This window comes from Pongo pygmaeus, chromosome 6 (assembly GCF_028885625.2).
Source record: "Pongo pygmaeus isolate AG05252 chromosome 6, NHGRI_mPonPyg2-v2.0_pri, whole genome shotgun sequence".
Taxonomy (NCBI): Eukaryota; Metazoa; Chordata; class Mammalia; order Primates; family Hominidae; genus Pongo; species Pongo pygmaeus.
In genome coordinates this window covers 41,951,253-41,968,423 of record NC_072379.2, presented here as the reverse complement: position 1 = coordinate 41,968,423, position 17,171 = coordinate 41,951,253, and the positions used below count along the sequence as shown (strand labels likewise).

The 17,171-nt window shown below is 46.9% G+C and overlaps 1 protein-coding gene across 5 annotated transcripts in view; it reads left to right on the top strand.

Moving 5' to 3' along the window:
• The window catches only part of OGDH (oxoglutarate dehydrogenase), a 481,583-nt gene that overhangs the window by 403,330 nt on the left and 61,082 nt on the right, over positions 1–17,171 (top strand). For 3 of the 5 annotated variants that reach the window (XM_063667354.1, XM_054494721.2, XM_054494718.2), the window contains exon 3: positions 14,908–15,099. In XM_063667354.1, coding sequence (XP_063523424.1) covers positions 14,908–15,099 — 192 coding nt within the window. Of the gene's footprint in view, positions 1–14,907; positions 15,100–17,043; positions 17,135–17,171 lie in introns of all 5 variants that reach the window. The other 2 variants (XM_054494722.2, XM_054494719.2) reach the window with 1 other exon arrangement.

Genomic DNA, 17,171 nt, shown 5'->3' with positions numbered 1-17,171 from the left:
ATTCACAAGACACTTTAGGCAATGCCAGTTGGGTGGTTGGAATGCATTTTGAGTATTTTAATCTTTTATGTAATTGATTTATGAATGACTTATCAGAAATACATGTAGTCATTCCTCGGTATCTGTGGGGGATTGGTTCCAGGGCACACTGAGGATACTAAAATCCAAGGATGCTCATGTCCCTTGTATAAAATGAAATATAAACTATGCACGTTCTCCCATATACTTTAAATCATCTCTAGATTACTTGTAATACCTAATACAAGGTAAATGCTATGCAAATAGTTGTTATACTTCATTGTTTGTGGCAGCATCCCCAACTCCTCTGGCACCAGGGACCAGTTTCGTGGAAGACAATTTTTCCATGGACTGAGGGATCAGGGGAGGATGGCTTTGCAGTGAAACTGTTCCACCTCACATCATCAGGCATTAGTTAGATTCTCATAAGGAGTGAACCTAGATCCCTTGCATGCACAGCTCACAATCCGGTTGGCTCTCCCATGAGAATCTAATGCCCCTACTGATGTGACAGGAGGCGGAGCTCAGGTGGTAATGCTCGCTTGCCGCTCACTTCCTGCTGTGCAACCCAGTTCCAAACAGGCCACTGACCAGTTTGGTCTGTGGCCCGGGGGTTGGGGATCCCTGATTTAGAGAATAATAACAGGAAAAAAAAAGTGTACATGTTCAGTACAGGCAGTTTTTTACCAACTATTTTCAATCCACGTTTGGTTGAATCCATGGATGCAGAACCCACAGATACGGAGGGCTGACTGTATACATAAACTGCATGGTCTACGTAAATGGGGTTTCAGCGATGAGCTTTGAAGTTACCCCTTGATGATTTTTTGTTTTTGAAGATTCAGGAGGTACATGTGTGGGTTTGTAACATGGGTACATTAAGTAATGGTGGGAATTGGGCTTCTAGTGTACCCATCACCCAGATAATGAACATTGTACCCAATGGGTAATTTTTCAACCCTCACTCTCCTCCCACCCTCCCCCCGCCACTTGATAATCTTTAACTTCACGTGTTAAGAGCAATCTCAGCACTTGTGGCTTTTTGTGTTAAATCAGCTAAACTGACTGAGTGCGCCTTCTCCAACTTTAGCACAGTATTTCACTCTTAAGCAGTTTGCATTTATGGTTTATTTAGGGTGATAAAATTATAACCTCTTTGAAACAACAGGAAACATGAAGCAACACCCTCACTTGTGTGGTAGTTTGCAGCTCATGACAGCTGTGTTCGAAGCCTGTGCTGAGTGGCGGCTGCAAGAGGAAAAGCAGTCTTGCCCTGTCATCCTAGCAGGATGATTAAATAAGTTTAAACAACAGTTAAAATTCTAGCTCTCTCTTCTCTCTCTCTGTCCCCCCCTCCGCCCCCTTCCCTCTTTCTTTTCTCTCTCCTCTCTCTCTCCCCCCCAGCCCTTAAAAAGAAAAATAAATAAATAAATAAAAACATTTAAAATTCTAATAGAACCCACTGAGCTTCTGAAGGGAAGTGCATTATGCTGTGCTATGAAGGAGCCCAACAGGGGCTCACGGTCACTCAGCAGGATGATGGACGCAGGCTTCAGGGCCAGGAGCCAGACGCAGCAAGAAAAGACCAAAAATTTGGGTTATGAGGTTCCAAGATCAAACCAAGAGGTGTTTGTTGATTTTGTTATGTGCTGTGGGAGCATGGACCCCTCAGCAGGTAGAAGGAGAGCAAGTTTGAGGATGTGGTGCAGGAGGAGTTGGGATCCCCTAGAGCAGGAGGGACTGAGGCCAGGACAGCAGGCATATGAGGTCACTGAGGCTGGTGGGAGGAGAGAGGCTTACTCTAAATGAGGATCACTGCATCTTTCGGAGCTTTTCTTTTTGAGACAGGGTCTCCATTACCCATACTGGAGTGCAGTGGCACCATGATAGTAGCCTCAAACTTCTGGGCTCAAGTGATCCACTCCCCCACCATTCCCCCACGCCTCAGCTTCCTGAGTAGCTGGGAGTACAGGTGCACACCACCATGCCTGGCTAATATTTTAAATTTTTTGTAGAGACAGGGTCTTGTTTTTTTGCCCAGGCTGGTCTCAAACTCCTGGCTTCAAGCCGTCCTCCTGCCTTGCCTCCTAAAGTGGTGGGATTACAGGCGTGAGCCACTGTGCCTGGTGGATGTTTTTTGTTGTTGTTATTGTTGTTTTGAGATGGACTCTCGCTCTGTCACCCAGGCTAGAGTGCAATGGCACGATCTCGGCTCACTGCAACCTCCGCCTCCCCGGGTTCAAGTGATTCACCTGCCTCAGTCTCCCAAGTAGCTGGGACCATAGGCGCGTTGCCACCACGCCTGGCTAATTTTTTGTATTTTTAGTAGAGACGGGGTTTATGCATGTTAGCCAGGATGGTCTCAATCTCCTGACCTCATGATCCGCCTGGTGGATGTTTTTAATGATTATCCTTTTGTACTGTACTTTAAGAAAAAAAAAGTTTTGTTTAATCTCAGAAATTAAAGGAAAGGGGAGAGAAATCAAAAATACCTTAATGGGGCCGGGCACAGTGGCTCACGCCTGTAATCCCAGCACTTTGAGAGGCTGAGGCGGGCAGATCACGAGGTCAGGAGATCGAGGCCATCCTGGCTAACACGGTGAAACCCTGTCTCTACTAAAAATACAAAAAATTAGCTGGGCATGGTGGCACACCCCTGTAGTCCCAGCTACTCGGGAAGCTGAGGCAGGAGAATGGCGTGAACCTGGGAGGCGGAGCTTGTAGTGAGCGAAGATTGAGCCACTGCACTCCAGCCTGGGCAACAGAGCAAGACTCCGTGTCAAAAAAAAAAAAAAACCTCAATGGGAAAGTAGACTCCAAGAGTGAAAAGGAGCAAATTGTTCCAGTGAGTTCCATTCTGTAGCACAGGTGGCCACAGGTGCTTGACTTTGAGGAAATGAAAGAGCCATGCTTTGTAAGTCAGAGGCAGCTTAGCTTCCCCGCAGTCTGAAGCTGGGTGGCGGTGAGAAATTACTAAAAGATTAGTGCCGGTTTTTTAGATGAAGTCATCATGTTATTAAAAATAGTCTGTTTAGTCTCTAGGTTACTGTTCTCTGGCTCCCCTCCCCATCCAAGACTCCCTTGGAGGGAGGTTTGAGGGCTTTGGGATTCTCATCTCTCTTCACATCCGTGACTGGATCGTGAGGTGAGGAGATAGCCTTTAGAACCCTCTCTTTGAGTGGTCAGTCACGTGGTATTCGGTCTGAAACCCTGTAGCAGATGCTTTGTGTAGCTGGGCTGCGGTTCCCCCAAATAGGGTTGCATAATTATTGAGGACAGATGAGGCCTCAACCAGACGACCACAGGTGACCCCACACTGTGGGTCTTCCTCACGTCCCTTGAGAGTTGCAATTCTGAGAGCTGATAAAAACGTGCCATTGTGTGCAGATCTGGGTAGTTTGAAGCGTTCTCATTTCCTGAGGGATATCAGAAAGACTGTGTGAGAAAGTGGTCACAGTATCTTGGATGTCATCTTTTCATGCAGTAAAAAGTCTGGTTTCCATGAGTGTTTGTATAACAAACCACCTCAAAACTTGGCACCAGTGTAGCATGTCTCATGACTGTGGGTTGGCTAGGTTTCCCCACTCCTCCCACTGCCAGCTCCCTTGGAGCTGAGGCTCACACCAGGCTAGAAGCCATGAAGGCCTCTGATGTGTCTGGCAGTTTGTGCTGGCTGTTCACTGGGTCCTGCCATCCTCCAGTAGGCAGGAGCGATTCCTGCACAAAGTCCCAGAGTAGCTCCAGACAGGGAAAGGAAAGACTGTGGGGCCTTTGAGGCCTAGGTCCAGACCGTACACTGCTACTCCCCACCCCATTAACTTGGTTAGAGCAAGTCACAGACAACCCTTAGGGACATCCGTTTGGGGAGAGGAAAAGGCATGGCCACTGGACAGCCCTCCACATCCCTTTTCATAATGACCTGATAGAGCAGCCACCTTTAGTCTAGTGCAGAGTCCCAGCAAATATCATTCTGATATCAGTAGATTCCATAGGGCAGAGCTGAAGCAGCTGTTCTTTGCTAATCTTGGAAGTTGCTGATGTTTTATTTACACACCTGTACAGAGAGAAGACAATAGAGATTGTTTAGAAATATTCTGTCACCTATAATGACTAAGCATTGCTATAATGGAGCATGTGGTTTCCTTAATTGAAGAATACCTAAATAGAAGCCCATTCTTAACTGGACTCAGTATAAACAGTTTGTAGTGGCAGGTCACCAGGCCTGGATCACAGTGCCCTATCTTGTTTTTGCTTCATAGGCAGAATGGTGGTAGGTGGTACTCTGGCCTGGGCAAGGTCTGAGCAAGGCCTGCATTGATGGAGGGTCCAGAGTCCAGCTCTACCATCTGCACATTTTCTTTGGAGACTTGTGCTTATCCCAACAGCAGGAATCATTTGCTGAAGGCTCTGGAGGTGGGCATTCCATCCACAGGTCTCCCCAGTAGGGAGTACCCTGTTTGGACATTCAGGGTAGTCACACATATGGGTTTTAAATCTTGTTCTTAGGATATTTTCGGGAAAAGCTCTGGCCCACACGTTTAGGGCCATTTCCTGGGCAGCATTGGAAGGAGTGGTAGAGGTCATGCAGGCCTGCCCTGTCTTGTGTGCAGGAAAGGAATGAGTTGTTGGTCTAAACTGAGGCCAGGATGGGAGGCCGGGATGGGAGGCCTGCCCCTTACAGCAGCGCCAGCTGAACTCCAGGCTGGCTGGTCACATGGTGCTGGTCACATGTGATAAAAAGCTGACTTTTTATCAGCTTGGCTGGATTAGAATGAGCTGAAAGAAGAGCCATACGCCTGTGTTCCTTGGTTACATGGTGCCCTGTAGTTCATATTTATAGCAATTAAAAAGCATTGTCAGTGTCAGAACTTAGTAAGTGAGGTTGTGTGGATAGTGCTGGGCCTCATCAACTTATCAGCTGTGTGACGGCCTTTGAGCCTGGGTGTGGCTCCATGCAGCAAGGAGACCGGAGCCTGCCCCACCCACGCCCCAGATTATTTAGACAAGGTGGCAGTAATGTGGTGACCAAGGGTAGCTACGTGGGTGGGCTGGGCTTGTTCTGTGGCTGAGGTGGAGTAGGGAGGGCAGCTGGAGTGGCGTCTGTAGGGGCTATGGATAGGTAAGAGGAAGTGGTCTTGTCAGTCCAGAGCCACCCGTAGTCATAGAGCTTGGGCTAAGTTGTAACACTTTCCTCATGTTCCTCATCAACTTCTTGAACAAATGCAAGTATATGTGCAAGGACTTTATAAATTTTTTTTGTTTTCGAGATGGAGTCTCGCTCTGTCTCCAGGCTGGAGTGCAGTGGCACGATCTTGGCCCACTGTAACCTCCGACTCCCTGATTCAAGCTATTCTCCTGCCTCAGCCTCCCGAGTAACAGGGATTACAGGCACGCGCCACCACGCCCAGCTAATTTTTGTATTTTTAGTAGAGATGGGGTTTCACCACGTTGGCCAGGATGGTCTCAATCTCCTGACCTTGTGATCCGCCCGCCTCAGCCTCCCAGAGTGCTGGGATTACAGGCGTGAGCCACTACACCTGGCCAGACTTTATAAATTTTAAAAAGCTGCAAATGCAGGGCCATCGTCTTAAATAGCCTGTGTTTGAGACTTTTACAGACAAGAAAACAGGCCAGAGAGCTGAAGCAACTTCCCGAATTCTCATGCAGTTCATGGGAGGCAGACCTAGGACCTGGGGACCCAGGAGGCGGCCACAGTCAGTCCTGCTGGTCTGTGAGTGGGCACTGGGGGGCTGTAGAGCACCATCCTGCATGACGATGGGTGTCAGCTACTGCTAGGGGAAGGGATGTCGGATGGTATATTTGCCACCCTCAGAAATAGGAAGCATTACCTATTGGAAACCTCACAACCAAGGACTGGCAGGGAGCTTGGCCCTCAAGACTCCCGACTGCTGACTCAGGAAGGGCAGAGTCTGCTGCCTGTAGCTGCTGATATGTGGGAACAGACAAGTGCTCCTTGGTTAGGAGTGGCACCTGCTAAGGTCAGCGCCTTTGCTGCAGTGAGGGGCAGCCCTGGACTCAGACTCTCCCAGGATGGAACCCCATACCTCTCAGGCTGTTCCCCCAGAAAGGAGGCTGAATACCATCTGAATTTAATTCAGTAAAGGTTAGGTGAGCAGCTGCCACATGCAGAGAGCACTGAGGTGTTTCCAGCCTTTCAAGAGCTTCCTTTGAAGAAAGAGCACTGGTTACTGTGAGGAAAGTGCATTGTGGTTGCATAGAATTCTGAGTTTGTGGGAGCCTGGGGAGCAGTGACTTTTGACTTGGAAAACAGAGCTGCTTTTATTACAGCTAAGTGCTTTCAGCTACCTAAAATTAAATAGGAGGTCTGGTTTCATTTCATCCAGAATGTAAAAATTATTTACCGCTGAAATCTATCATGTTTAAGTCATCTCAGCAACAAGTTGATGATCTTAAACCCACTCATGGGAAGTTGGCGGTGAGTGGGGTTGGGGGGCACACAAGCTGCCTGCCTGCGAACCACCCCTCCCTCTGATACCATTTGGTGGCAAAAGTCAGCCACTACCCTGGTCAGGTGCTTGTTCCTCTTGGGAGTGGTTAGTGGTTTTCTCCTTAATCTCCCATATTCTTTTTCACTCACCTGCAGCCTGGTCCCAGCTCACCTGCCCAGCCTGGTTTCTTAACTATCTGTACACCCTGCATGTGGCAGTACCATGAGTCTCAGCACATGGTGGACGGGCATTGGTCAGGTGCTTCCGTTGTCTGTTCTATTTGGCCAAATGTCTTCTCTCTCCTCCTCAGGCTCTGCAGGCCTTACCCTGCCTTTAGGGCTCAGACCGTGGGCCCCTCCTCAGAGCAGCCTTGCTTTCCTCTCCCATCCCACTTGTCTTACTCTTCGTTTCTCAGCACTTGGATCCATTCTGTGAATTTACACATTTACTGGTTTTTCTTATTGTTGAGAGTAAGAAGCTCATTTTCGTCATCTTCCTGTTCACAAACCTTACAGTATGCCACATATAGTTAATAGATATTTGTGAATTGAATGAGAATTATTGGATTTTTAGAAATAATGGTATTCATTGGCTCAGCATGGTGCCTCACACCTGTAATCCCAGCCCTTTTGGGAGGCTGAGGTGGGTGGATCACCTGAGGTCAGGAGTTTAAGACCAGCCTGGCCACCATGGTGAAATCCCGTCTCTACTAAAAATACAAAAATTAACGAGACACGATGGCAGTGCCTGTAATCCCAGCTACTGGGGAGGCTGAGGCAGGAGAATCACTTGAAACCGGGATGGGGGTTGAGGGGTGGTTGCAGTGAGCCAAGATCACACCATTGCACTCCAGCCTGGGCGATAGAGCCAGACTCTGTCTCAAAAAAAAATGGTATTCATTTTTTGACATGGTACATCCTGCACACATCTGACACTCTTAGGAAAATATTTATGTGTGGTAAGAACTTCATCAGAATCCCATAGCCCCTTGCAGGGCTCAGAAGTTGGCCTTCCAGGAGTGAGTGCTTTCCCACACCCCTCCCCTGACCCAGGAACCCTCACTCCTTCTGGCTCAACTTTTCTGGCAGCTTCCTGCCCCCTTGAATGTCATTTACAACCTTGCCTACTTACCTTAACATTTTAACCTTTTTCCCCTTATCAGTGACATTGTCATTGGTGGTCAGAGAATTAACTGTGTGTAACTGTATATTTGAGGCAAGGCAAGGGGACAGATATTTTCCTTACGTTATTAGTTGTGCAACAGAAGCCAATTAAGAGATTGGAGAGGTGAATAACACTAGTGATGGGTTGCAACTTGGGTGTGGAGCTGGGCACACCCACGTACGTCATTGTGACTCAGAAGTCCATGTCACCGCCCTGAGCCAAGTACTAAAGTAAGGCCCAAATACCACACTTACTTCATAAAGAAACCAAAGTCTGACTGCCTCCATTTCTCATGAGTGAAAAACTATTTCTATTATAGGAAACTTTTGTCTTCAGTGTGTTTGATGGTAGCATGCGATTAGATTGTGTATTCTTAAGTCTGATTTTCCCCATTACTGTGCTTTCTCCTTTTCACTTCTGCTTTGTCACTTGGAATGTTTCTAGAAGTAGAAGTCACTGCCCCTGCCTACATCAGACTGCAGTTCCGGGACATCCAGGCAACAGCAAGGGATAATTAGGAATAAATTTGGCTGGAAGAAAGGGAAAATGCAGCTTAGGCAGCTTAAACCAACAGGCTTATTTTTCTCACTCAGTAAGAGAGCTGAGGTTGCCTGACTCAGCTCAGGTTCTCAGTGAGCCATCAGCCACCAGGTGCCACCTTTCAGTGAGTGGGCTTCTATCCCTTCCAGGTGTCTCTTCATGCTCCATGGGAATTAGATGGGACGTGCTTTGACTCTGTCTTCCAGAAGCTTTCTCTTCGTTTCGAAGGGGCTTCTGTTTGCGCTGGGTGGTCAATGACTCAGCCTAGTCTTGATTTATCCCCCAGGATGGGGACAGACAGCAGGGGAGAGATCTCAGGTTGAGATGAGTGTACAGTAAGGGCTGGGAGTATCAGAAGGGGAAACCCTCTCCCAGATAGTGACAAAGCTAAGTGACCATGTGAAGGGAGAGGACAAACATCCCATGGAAAGAAGGGTAGCTGCCAGGCCTGTGGGAAGGAAGGAGCATGGTGCTTGGGGCGTGGGAGCAAGTGGACAGGGAGGGCTCTGCAGGTCCCCTGGAACCTAAAGCCAGGGGTTATGGAAGGCAGATCCAGATTCAGGTGTTCGGAGGATGAGGCAGGGGTGGGTAGTTTAAGGAGCTGGAGAAGAGGTATCTCCTTGGGGAGTGGAAGATGTTAGAGAGATACAGGGTTGCAGGACAACAGGGAGGTGGAAAGAGAGTGGGGGATGGACTGTGGCATCTGGGCCCCACCAGGAAGGAAGTGGCCCCATTGGTAACTCATACAGGGAGGGGTGGGGCCAGTGGGTGGCTGGAAGCTCTGGTACTTGGGCAGGTCTGGCTTCCTGCTGCCACCTCTGTTGGGAGGTGAATCCTGCAGGCCAAATAATGACCTTCATTTTCAAAGCCTTTTTGAATAAATAAACTTTTTTGAGGTTTAACCTACATACATTAAAATTCACTTGTTTTAAGTGTTTAGTGCAGTAGGTTTTGCCAAATGTGTGCAGTCACTACACTCGATACAAAACATTCTATCACTCAATTCAAAAACCTTTTAGTATACCTCCAGGTCTTGGTGCAAAGAGGGCTTGCTGTTGTTGGGTGTGCAGGCTCGCCCAGTCCTGGAGACAAAATGGGCTCTTTGTCTGAAGGTGGGGCAGGGTGCTCCCCCAGTGGTGTGGGAACTGAGCCCACTGGAGAGTGAAGTGGGATGCTTGGTGTAAGATGAATAAGGGAAAGACTGCAGAAGTTGCATTCCCAGCATTTTCCTTCCCGGGGATTCCCAGCAGCTCAGCAGTACCGGTATGAACCAGTTTTTTTCTGACCGCCTCCAGCATGAGCTGAATTTCCGTCTGTGCAGTTGTCCTCAGCCAATTGAAAATCACCTGGAGTTGTATTCCAAGCACAAAAGAAGGTCAGAGAGAGGAGGCCCGATGATCATGATCGCCCTGTCTCCAGGGCCTAGGCTGGAAGGAGTCCTGCAGCCTTTGTGTGCTAAGGACCAGAGAGCTGACCTTGACCTTGACCTTGACCTTGTGACCCCAGGCATCAGTGGGTGGAAATTCCTTTCATTTTATTGTTGAGCCCAGAAGCTCCCAGCTCTCTTTGGCAAGGTTAAGCTAGGGTAAGAGGCACTGTTACTAGAGTGACCAGAGTTCTTTAAGCGTTGCTCTGCTATTACTCAGTTAACCTTATTAATACCCTGCCTGGTGACTGCTGTGTGTAAATTCTGCCTGGGCCCACATCTCTCCAGTGGGAATATGATTGACATTCCAGGTGCTCCAAGTAAGTTAAAAAAGCCCACAGAGAGCCTCAGTAAAAGTTAGCTATACCTATCCCTGCTGCTATTAGTGGTTTTTTTGTTTGTTTGTTTGTTTTTTTTACTGTTTTAATTGTTATTCAAAGCTAATTTTATTGAAAAGAAGTAAACTTGTGATTTTGCTATGATTTTTGGCTCTGGATCCAAAAGTAGATGTTGTCCCCTAGGATAAAGGAGGCTGTCTGTACAGCTGGAGAGACTCTTGATCTAAGGTCTTGTTCTTGGGTGACTTTGCCCTGTGTTTCTGGACACTTAATGGGTTTTACGAAGTAGAAGAAAATATGTTTTAGGGGTTTAATAAAGTTTGGGTTGTGCTGTTCTCCAGTACTTACTGGGTTTGAGGGTCATGCCCTATCCATGAACCTGTTGTGGCCCCAGGGAACTAAGTGTCTACAGCTAGACTTGGGGTGCGGGTCACATGGTGTGAGGGTAGACATTCTAGCACTGGAGCAAGTTTGGGGTAAATAAAAATTTTGATTAGGTTTTTTGTGGGGTTTTTTTTTTTTCTGTTTGAGATGGAGTCTCGCTCTGTTGCCAAGCTGGAGTGCAATGGCATGATCTCGGCTCACTGCAACCTCCGACTCCCTGGTTCAAGCGATTGTCCTGCCTCAGCGTCCTGAGTAGCTGGGATTATAGACACGCACCACCATGCCCAGCTAATTTTTGTTTTTTGTTTTTTTTTTTTTAGTAGAGACAGGGTTTCACCATGTTAGCCAGGATGGTCTCGATCTCCTAACCTCGTGATCCGCCCGCCTCAGCCTCCCAAAGTGCTGGGATTACAAGCTTGAGCCACCAAGCCCAGCCTTTTTCTTTTTTTTTTTTTTTTTTGGAAACAGGGTCTCACTCTGTCGCCCAGGCTGGAATACAATGGCGCGATCTCAGCTCACTGCAACCTCTGCCTCCCAGGTTCAAGCGATTCTCATGCCCCAGCCTCCCAAGTAGGTGGGACTACAGGCCTGCACCACCACACCTAGCTAATTTTTGTATTTTTAGTAGAGACGGGGTTTCACCATGTTGGCCAGGCTGGTCTCAAACTCCTGACCTCAGGTGACCCACCCACCTTGGCCTCCCAAAGTGCTGGGATTACAGGCATGAGCCACTGCGCCCGGCCTCATTAGGTTTTACGTGACAGTGGTAACTTGCTGTTGGTTCTTGCTGTGCAGGGGTGGGATACAGCCAGACTGACTCCTGCTCAGTTTCCTGCTGTATTCAAGGGGTTTCTCCTTTTAGGTCAGGTCCTTAGTTATTGGAGGCCTGGGTAGAGGCCAAGAAGTGCAGTCATTGGTCATCCCTGCTTTCACAATGAAGATGGATGTCCAGTGCATGTGGTCCCCAGTCATCTCTGCTTCTAGAATGTAGGGAGCTCTCAGTCCTGCTGGAAAAGCTCCATGAAGTCAGAAGTACCTGAGGGTGTCCAGTGTATTTGTGCATAGCCACCTTTTAGATCCCTGTGTCCTTGACAGAACCAGTCATGGACTGAGTGGGAGGCAGCCTTTACTTTGCCTAGGGAGTTGATGCTGAGACATCCTCTGTTTTCTCTCCTAAGAGTAAGTCAGTTTTTTTCTCTGGTGGAAATACTGCCTTTTCTCATGTTAGAGGAGAACACTGAGTTTTCATGAGAACCGATTTAATGGAGGAAGATGAGAATCTCTTTGGAGATTCCAAACCCTGGGTTTCTTTAGCAAACATTTTGATAGCATCTGTTGAAAAGGAAAGTTTAGGCCCAGCATGGTGGCTCATGCCTATAATCCTAGCACTTTGGGAGGCTGAGACGGGCAGATCACTTGAGCTCAGAAGTTCAAGAACAACCTGGGCAACATGGTGAAACCTCATCTCCACAAAAAAATATTTAATAAAAAAATTAGCCATGCGTGGTGGTGCATGCCTGTGGTCCCAGCTACTCAGGAGGCTGAAGCAGGAGAATCACTTGAGCCCCGGAGGTGGGGGTTACATTGAGCCAAGATCGTGCCAGTCTACTCCAGCCTGGGCAGCAGAGCCAGACCCTGTCTCAAAAAATAAAAAAGAAAGAAAGAAAAGGAAAGTTTGCAGCCTTTTTTCATGTTCCTGATTGTTGGGTTACATTTGTATAAGATGCTTCTGTAATAGGTTTTGTGGGAGGTGCCAGAAGAGAACCCCAAATCTGTCTTCTACATCAGCCAATACACCAGAAATTAACCAGAAAGGTAAAAACCGTAAAACCTCAAATAGTTTGATTTGTAAAAACATTTTAAAGGCCAGGTGCAGTGGCTTACGCATGTAATCCCAGCACTTTGGGAGGCCGAGGCGGGTGGATCACGAGGTCAGGAGTTTGAGACCAGCCTGGCCAACACAGTGAAACCCTGTCTCTACTAAAAATACAAAAATTAGCTGGGTGTGGTGGCGAGCACCTGTAATCCCAGCTACTCGGGAGGCTGAGGCAGGAGAATCGCTTGAACCCAGGAGGCAGAGGTTGCAAAGAGCCAAGATTGCACCACTGCACTCCAGCCTGGGCAACAGAGCTAGATTCTGTCTCAAAAAAAAAAAAAAGAAAGAAAGAAATTTAAATATAATTCACATAACATAAATGTAATTATTTGGCCTGGTCCTGGTGACTCACAACTGGATTCCCATCACTTTGGGAGATTGAGGCTGGAGTTTGAGACCAGTTTGGGCAACAGAGCAAGACCCTGTTTCTTTAAAAAAAAAAAAAAAAAAAAAAGTCATTTTTAAGTGTACCATTCAGTGGAGTTTTGTTTTTAACAGATGGGATCTTGCTGTATTGCCCAGGCCAGCCTTGAATTCCTAGGCTTAAGTGATCCTCCTGCCTCTGCTTTCCAAGTGGCTGGGACTACAGGCACATGCTACTACACCCAGCTATGGTGGTTTTTAGTATATTCACAATACTGTGCAGTCACATCTCTGGTGGTTGTTTTCTTTAAATTATTTTTTCTGAATACCAAAAAATACATGCTTATTACAGAATGTTTTAAATATTCTACAAAAAAGAAAAAGGGAAGGAAAAAAAAAGTATTCCACAAAACTCCCCTCAAAAACAGATTTCACTGAGAGACCAGACTCCCCTGCATGAGGCAGATGGTCCAGGCCTGTGCATTATCATTGTGTCTTTTCTAGTTTGTGTCTAGCAGCAGTATATAGCAGTGCTCTTGGTAGTGGGACCATCTGAGTGACGTACATCTATGCCCTAGCCAGCATTATAAAAGAACCTGTCTGAAAAAAACAGAAAACCTTAAGGACCAGCATACTGGATTCTGTAGCCATCTCTACCTTCTGGTCTCCAGACTGAGACAGACCCATTTGATAGCCACCCATGTCCCAGACAAGGAGCACATCTGGGTGGCATCTTTTTAGAAGGAGAATGCAAAGATCTCATAAAGTTTTGTCTTGCCTCTCCAAGTTTTTCAAGACAGTCTTATCAGAGTTTATTGATGGAAGAATTTTAGAGGCTGGAAAATGTATTGCAGAAAAGAAAAACAATGTTTCTATTTTTTTTTTTTAAACTGTTGTTTTGCCAGGTGCGGTGGCTCACACCTGTAATCCCAACACTTTGGGAAGCCAAGGCGAGTGGATCACTTGAGGTCAAGAGTTTGAGACCAGCCTAGCCAACATGATAAAACCCCATCTCTACTAAAAATACAAAAATTACAAGCCTGGTGGCGTGCGCCTGTAATCCCAGCTGCTCAGGAGGCTGAGGCAGGAGAATCCCTTGAACCTGGGAGGTGGAGGTTGCAGTGAGCCAAGATCATGCCACCACACTGCCTGGGCAACAGAGCGAGACTTCACCTCAAAAAAATTAAAATAAAATAAATAAACTGATGTTTAATTGTGCTTTTCTTTTCTTTTTACAATGAACTTTTGTGAAGTCTTAATATGTCTGATCTCTTAAATATTTTAAAAACTTGCATCTTTGTATGAGATGAATAAACCATTACAGTTCACAGTATCTGCAAATTGTAAATCAAATAATTCAGACATGAAATAGCCAAAAATAGTAGGAATATAAGTAAATTCGTGTATAGTTTTTCTAAGGAAATTCAAACTGATACTAATACCTGACTTTGTGAAGTACTTGTGACGTATTAGACTGTGTGCTAATGCCTTTAACTAGGGTAGTCTTTACAGCATACCTATGAAGAATGTGTATATTTCTCTCCTCATAGATGAGAAAACAGCACAGAAAGGTAACTCACTAAGAGCCTACCTCTTGAATTTGAATTTTGATCCCTGACACAGAGATCAGATTTGAATTTCCATCTCTGACCCCACACCTTGAGCTCTTAGCTCCAGAGTTTCTCCTGAGGTAGCAATGAGATTATTTCTGTATGGGGTTAGTGCTGCCTCTTACAAAGGATCAGGTTCCACTTTGTTCCCAGGGAAGTGAAAGGACGTGAGCAACGTGACCCTGGGCTCTTCACAGGCTGTGCTGAGCCCCTGGGCCTTGAGGGAGGTGTTTGATGGGGTGTGAGCATCTGGCATCCCACAGAAAAACTGGTAGAGTTTGCAGACCTATAGACAGAAGGTCAAGAGATCACCTCCCAGGTGCTGGGGCCTGGGGAGAAGGCTGAGACAGTAAGTGTCTCTGTTGACCTACATCCTGAGTCTGTCCCCAGGCCTAGTGTATAGGAGCTGAGGAGAGCTGTTGGCACTGGGCCTTTGGGTTATGTGTGTTGATGGAAGGCGGCCACAGGGCATCTGTGTTATGGCTGTGGGGGTCAGAAAGTGCATCCCGAAGACAAAAGTTGTGGAAAGCAGGGAGCCTGAACGCTGAGAGAAACCCACCGTTTGGGAACAGACAGAGACCCCACTGTCCAGGAGGAAGCAGGCTCAGCCAGCCTATGGTAGACTTGCCTTGCCTGCAGAGAGCAGTTCTCTGTGGCCACAGATGCATCCTGGACTTAGGGGAGCAGTGAGGTAACCCTGTACCTTCTTTGTCTTTAGTCATGGGACATTTTTTTTCGCAACACGAATGCCGGAGCCCCACCGGGCACTGCCTACCAGAGTCCCCTTCCCCTGAGCCGAGGCTCCCTGGCTGCTGTGGCCCATGCACAGTCCCTGGTGGAAGCACAGCCCAACGTGGACAAGCTCGTGGAGGACCACCTGGCAGTGCAGTCGCTCATCAGGGCATATCAGGTAAGGCGGGCGCTTTACCTGCACACGGGAAAGGGTGCGGTGTTCCTTAGGTCTTGCCTCATGGGCCCTATTGGCCTTTCTGAGTGTATGTTGTCACTTTACTTATACCTCCTCAAATACTAGGTGCTTTCTCCCTGCTTTGGGAGGCTAAAAAACAAATACACAAGAAAAGGAACCAGGCTAGCCCTATTTGAGCAAATCTCCAGGCACCAATAATGCCTGCCTTATAAAAGGGCTCGTTATTTCTTTTCCTTACTTGGCAAGAAATATTTGTGGGCAAGGAAAACAAGTCAGTACCCGGGCATCAAGGAGAAGTGCTGCCCATCTGCCAGTGAGCAGTGGCTGGGAGGGGTGGTGCTTTTGGGTGGTTGATGCCCCCTTCTCAGTTGCTAACAACTGAATACTATAAGAGAAGAAAACCTATAGAGTTTGGGGATATGGAAGCAGGGAGAGGCAGCTGAGGGTACAGCTGAGCCTACAGAGAGTGATGAGGGGCAGGGGAACTCTCCAAAAGTATTGCAGTTAGTGGCCAGTCTCATTAGGCAAGTGTTGAGCAGGACAAGGTTTTTCCCCCCTGTCCTTTCCCAGAGCACAATAACCAAAGTTTTTCTAGGATGTCCACCTGATACATGGGGAGAGCCTACAGTTCAGATCTTAAGACTTCATCTGTGATAGTTCTAAGGACAACAGGTAGAGACAAGTGAGCCTGGTGCTTCCCTTCTGGAAGCTCCCATGGGCATCCAGGACCCTGCCACCTGTTCTTGTGTAACTGCTTTGGTGGCAACAAGGGGACTCATGTCCCTGGGATGTCTTTTCTCTCATGCTTTGGTTTCTGGTGGCATGGGCCATTTCCTGTGCCAGCAGGGCAGTAATGCAGGTGTTGTAATGGGGCAACATAGGGGAGGTCCTGGGTCTCTGGCCCTTCATGCCATGGCCTGGCAAATAAGGCTGTCTCCCTGGGGCAAGTGTATTCTGCCTTAGAAAAGAGATGCATGGAGTTTTGTAAATGCCGTATGCTTTAAAGTGCTATCCATGTGGATATTCGCATAAGGAGGAGGCCCAGTGGTGTTTCTTTATCACTGCCTGCACGCAGTTGGCCTCAGTAACAACTTCAGCCTGATCTTGCAGTGACTTACCAGCAGCTGCTCCCTTCTCAAATTGCTAGCAAGAAATTGTGAAAGAATCTTAAATTGGAAGGGATTTTCTTTCTCCTTTTGGTTTTTAAATAGTTCAAATCAGATGCTTTAAGTCTGTCGTGTAACAGGGTTTTTTTGTTCTGACTACTGTGTGCTGACCTACTCATCAGCAGCAGGACCAGAGCCCTCACTCCTCGCAGGGATATATAATAAAGGCAAACCTTCTCTTAGTAAGATGACCTCTTATCTGCACTCCTCCCCAATTAAGGCCAACACTTAAGCCTTCATTTTCCTACTTAGAAAAATTTTTCTTTAAATTTGATTTATTTTAAATTGAGATGGGATCTCACTGTGTTGCCCAGGTTGGCCTCAAACTCCTAGGCTCAAGAGAGCCTCCTACCTCAGCCTCCCAAGTAGCTGGAACTACAGGCATGTGCCACTGTACCCAGCACCTTAGGGAAATGTTTATGTTCTGAGCTGAGGCAGGCTTCACATTGGAGTAAGAATTGCCCAGCATATCTCATTTCTGTTTATCCATGGAAACTGTATAAAGATCCCAAGAAACAGATCCTTTCAGACTCCCAAGTTTATCATAACCTGAGTTTATCTCTTTTTTATAAAAGTACATTTATGCACAATAGTGCTTTTAAAATAAGTTATTCCAAGACTTTTAAAAACTAATTTTGTCGTTTGGGTTTATTGGTGCTGTGTTCCTCTTTGGAAAAGGTTTGCATAACCTATGACTCTTTTAACCCTCCCCACAGCTCACTGGATCTGCTTAATGACTTGCTTGTGTTATTGCTTCCAGGTCAGGGGTCACCACATTGCAAAACTTGATCCTCTCGGAATTAGTTGTGTAAATTTTGATGATGCTCCAGTAACTGTTTCTTCAAACGTGGGTGAGAATTAAGCTGTAAATGCTAATTTTAATGTAAT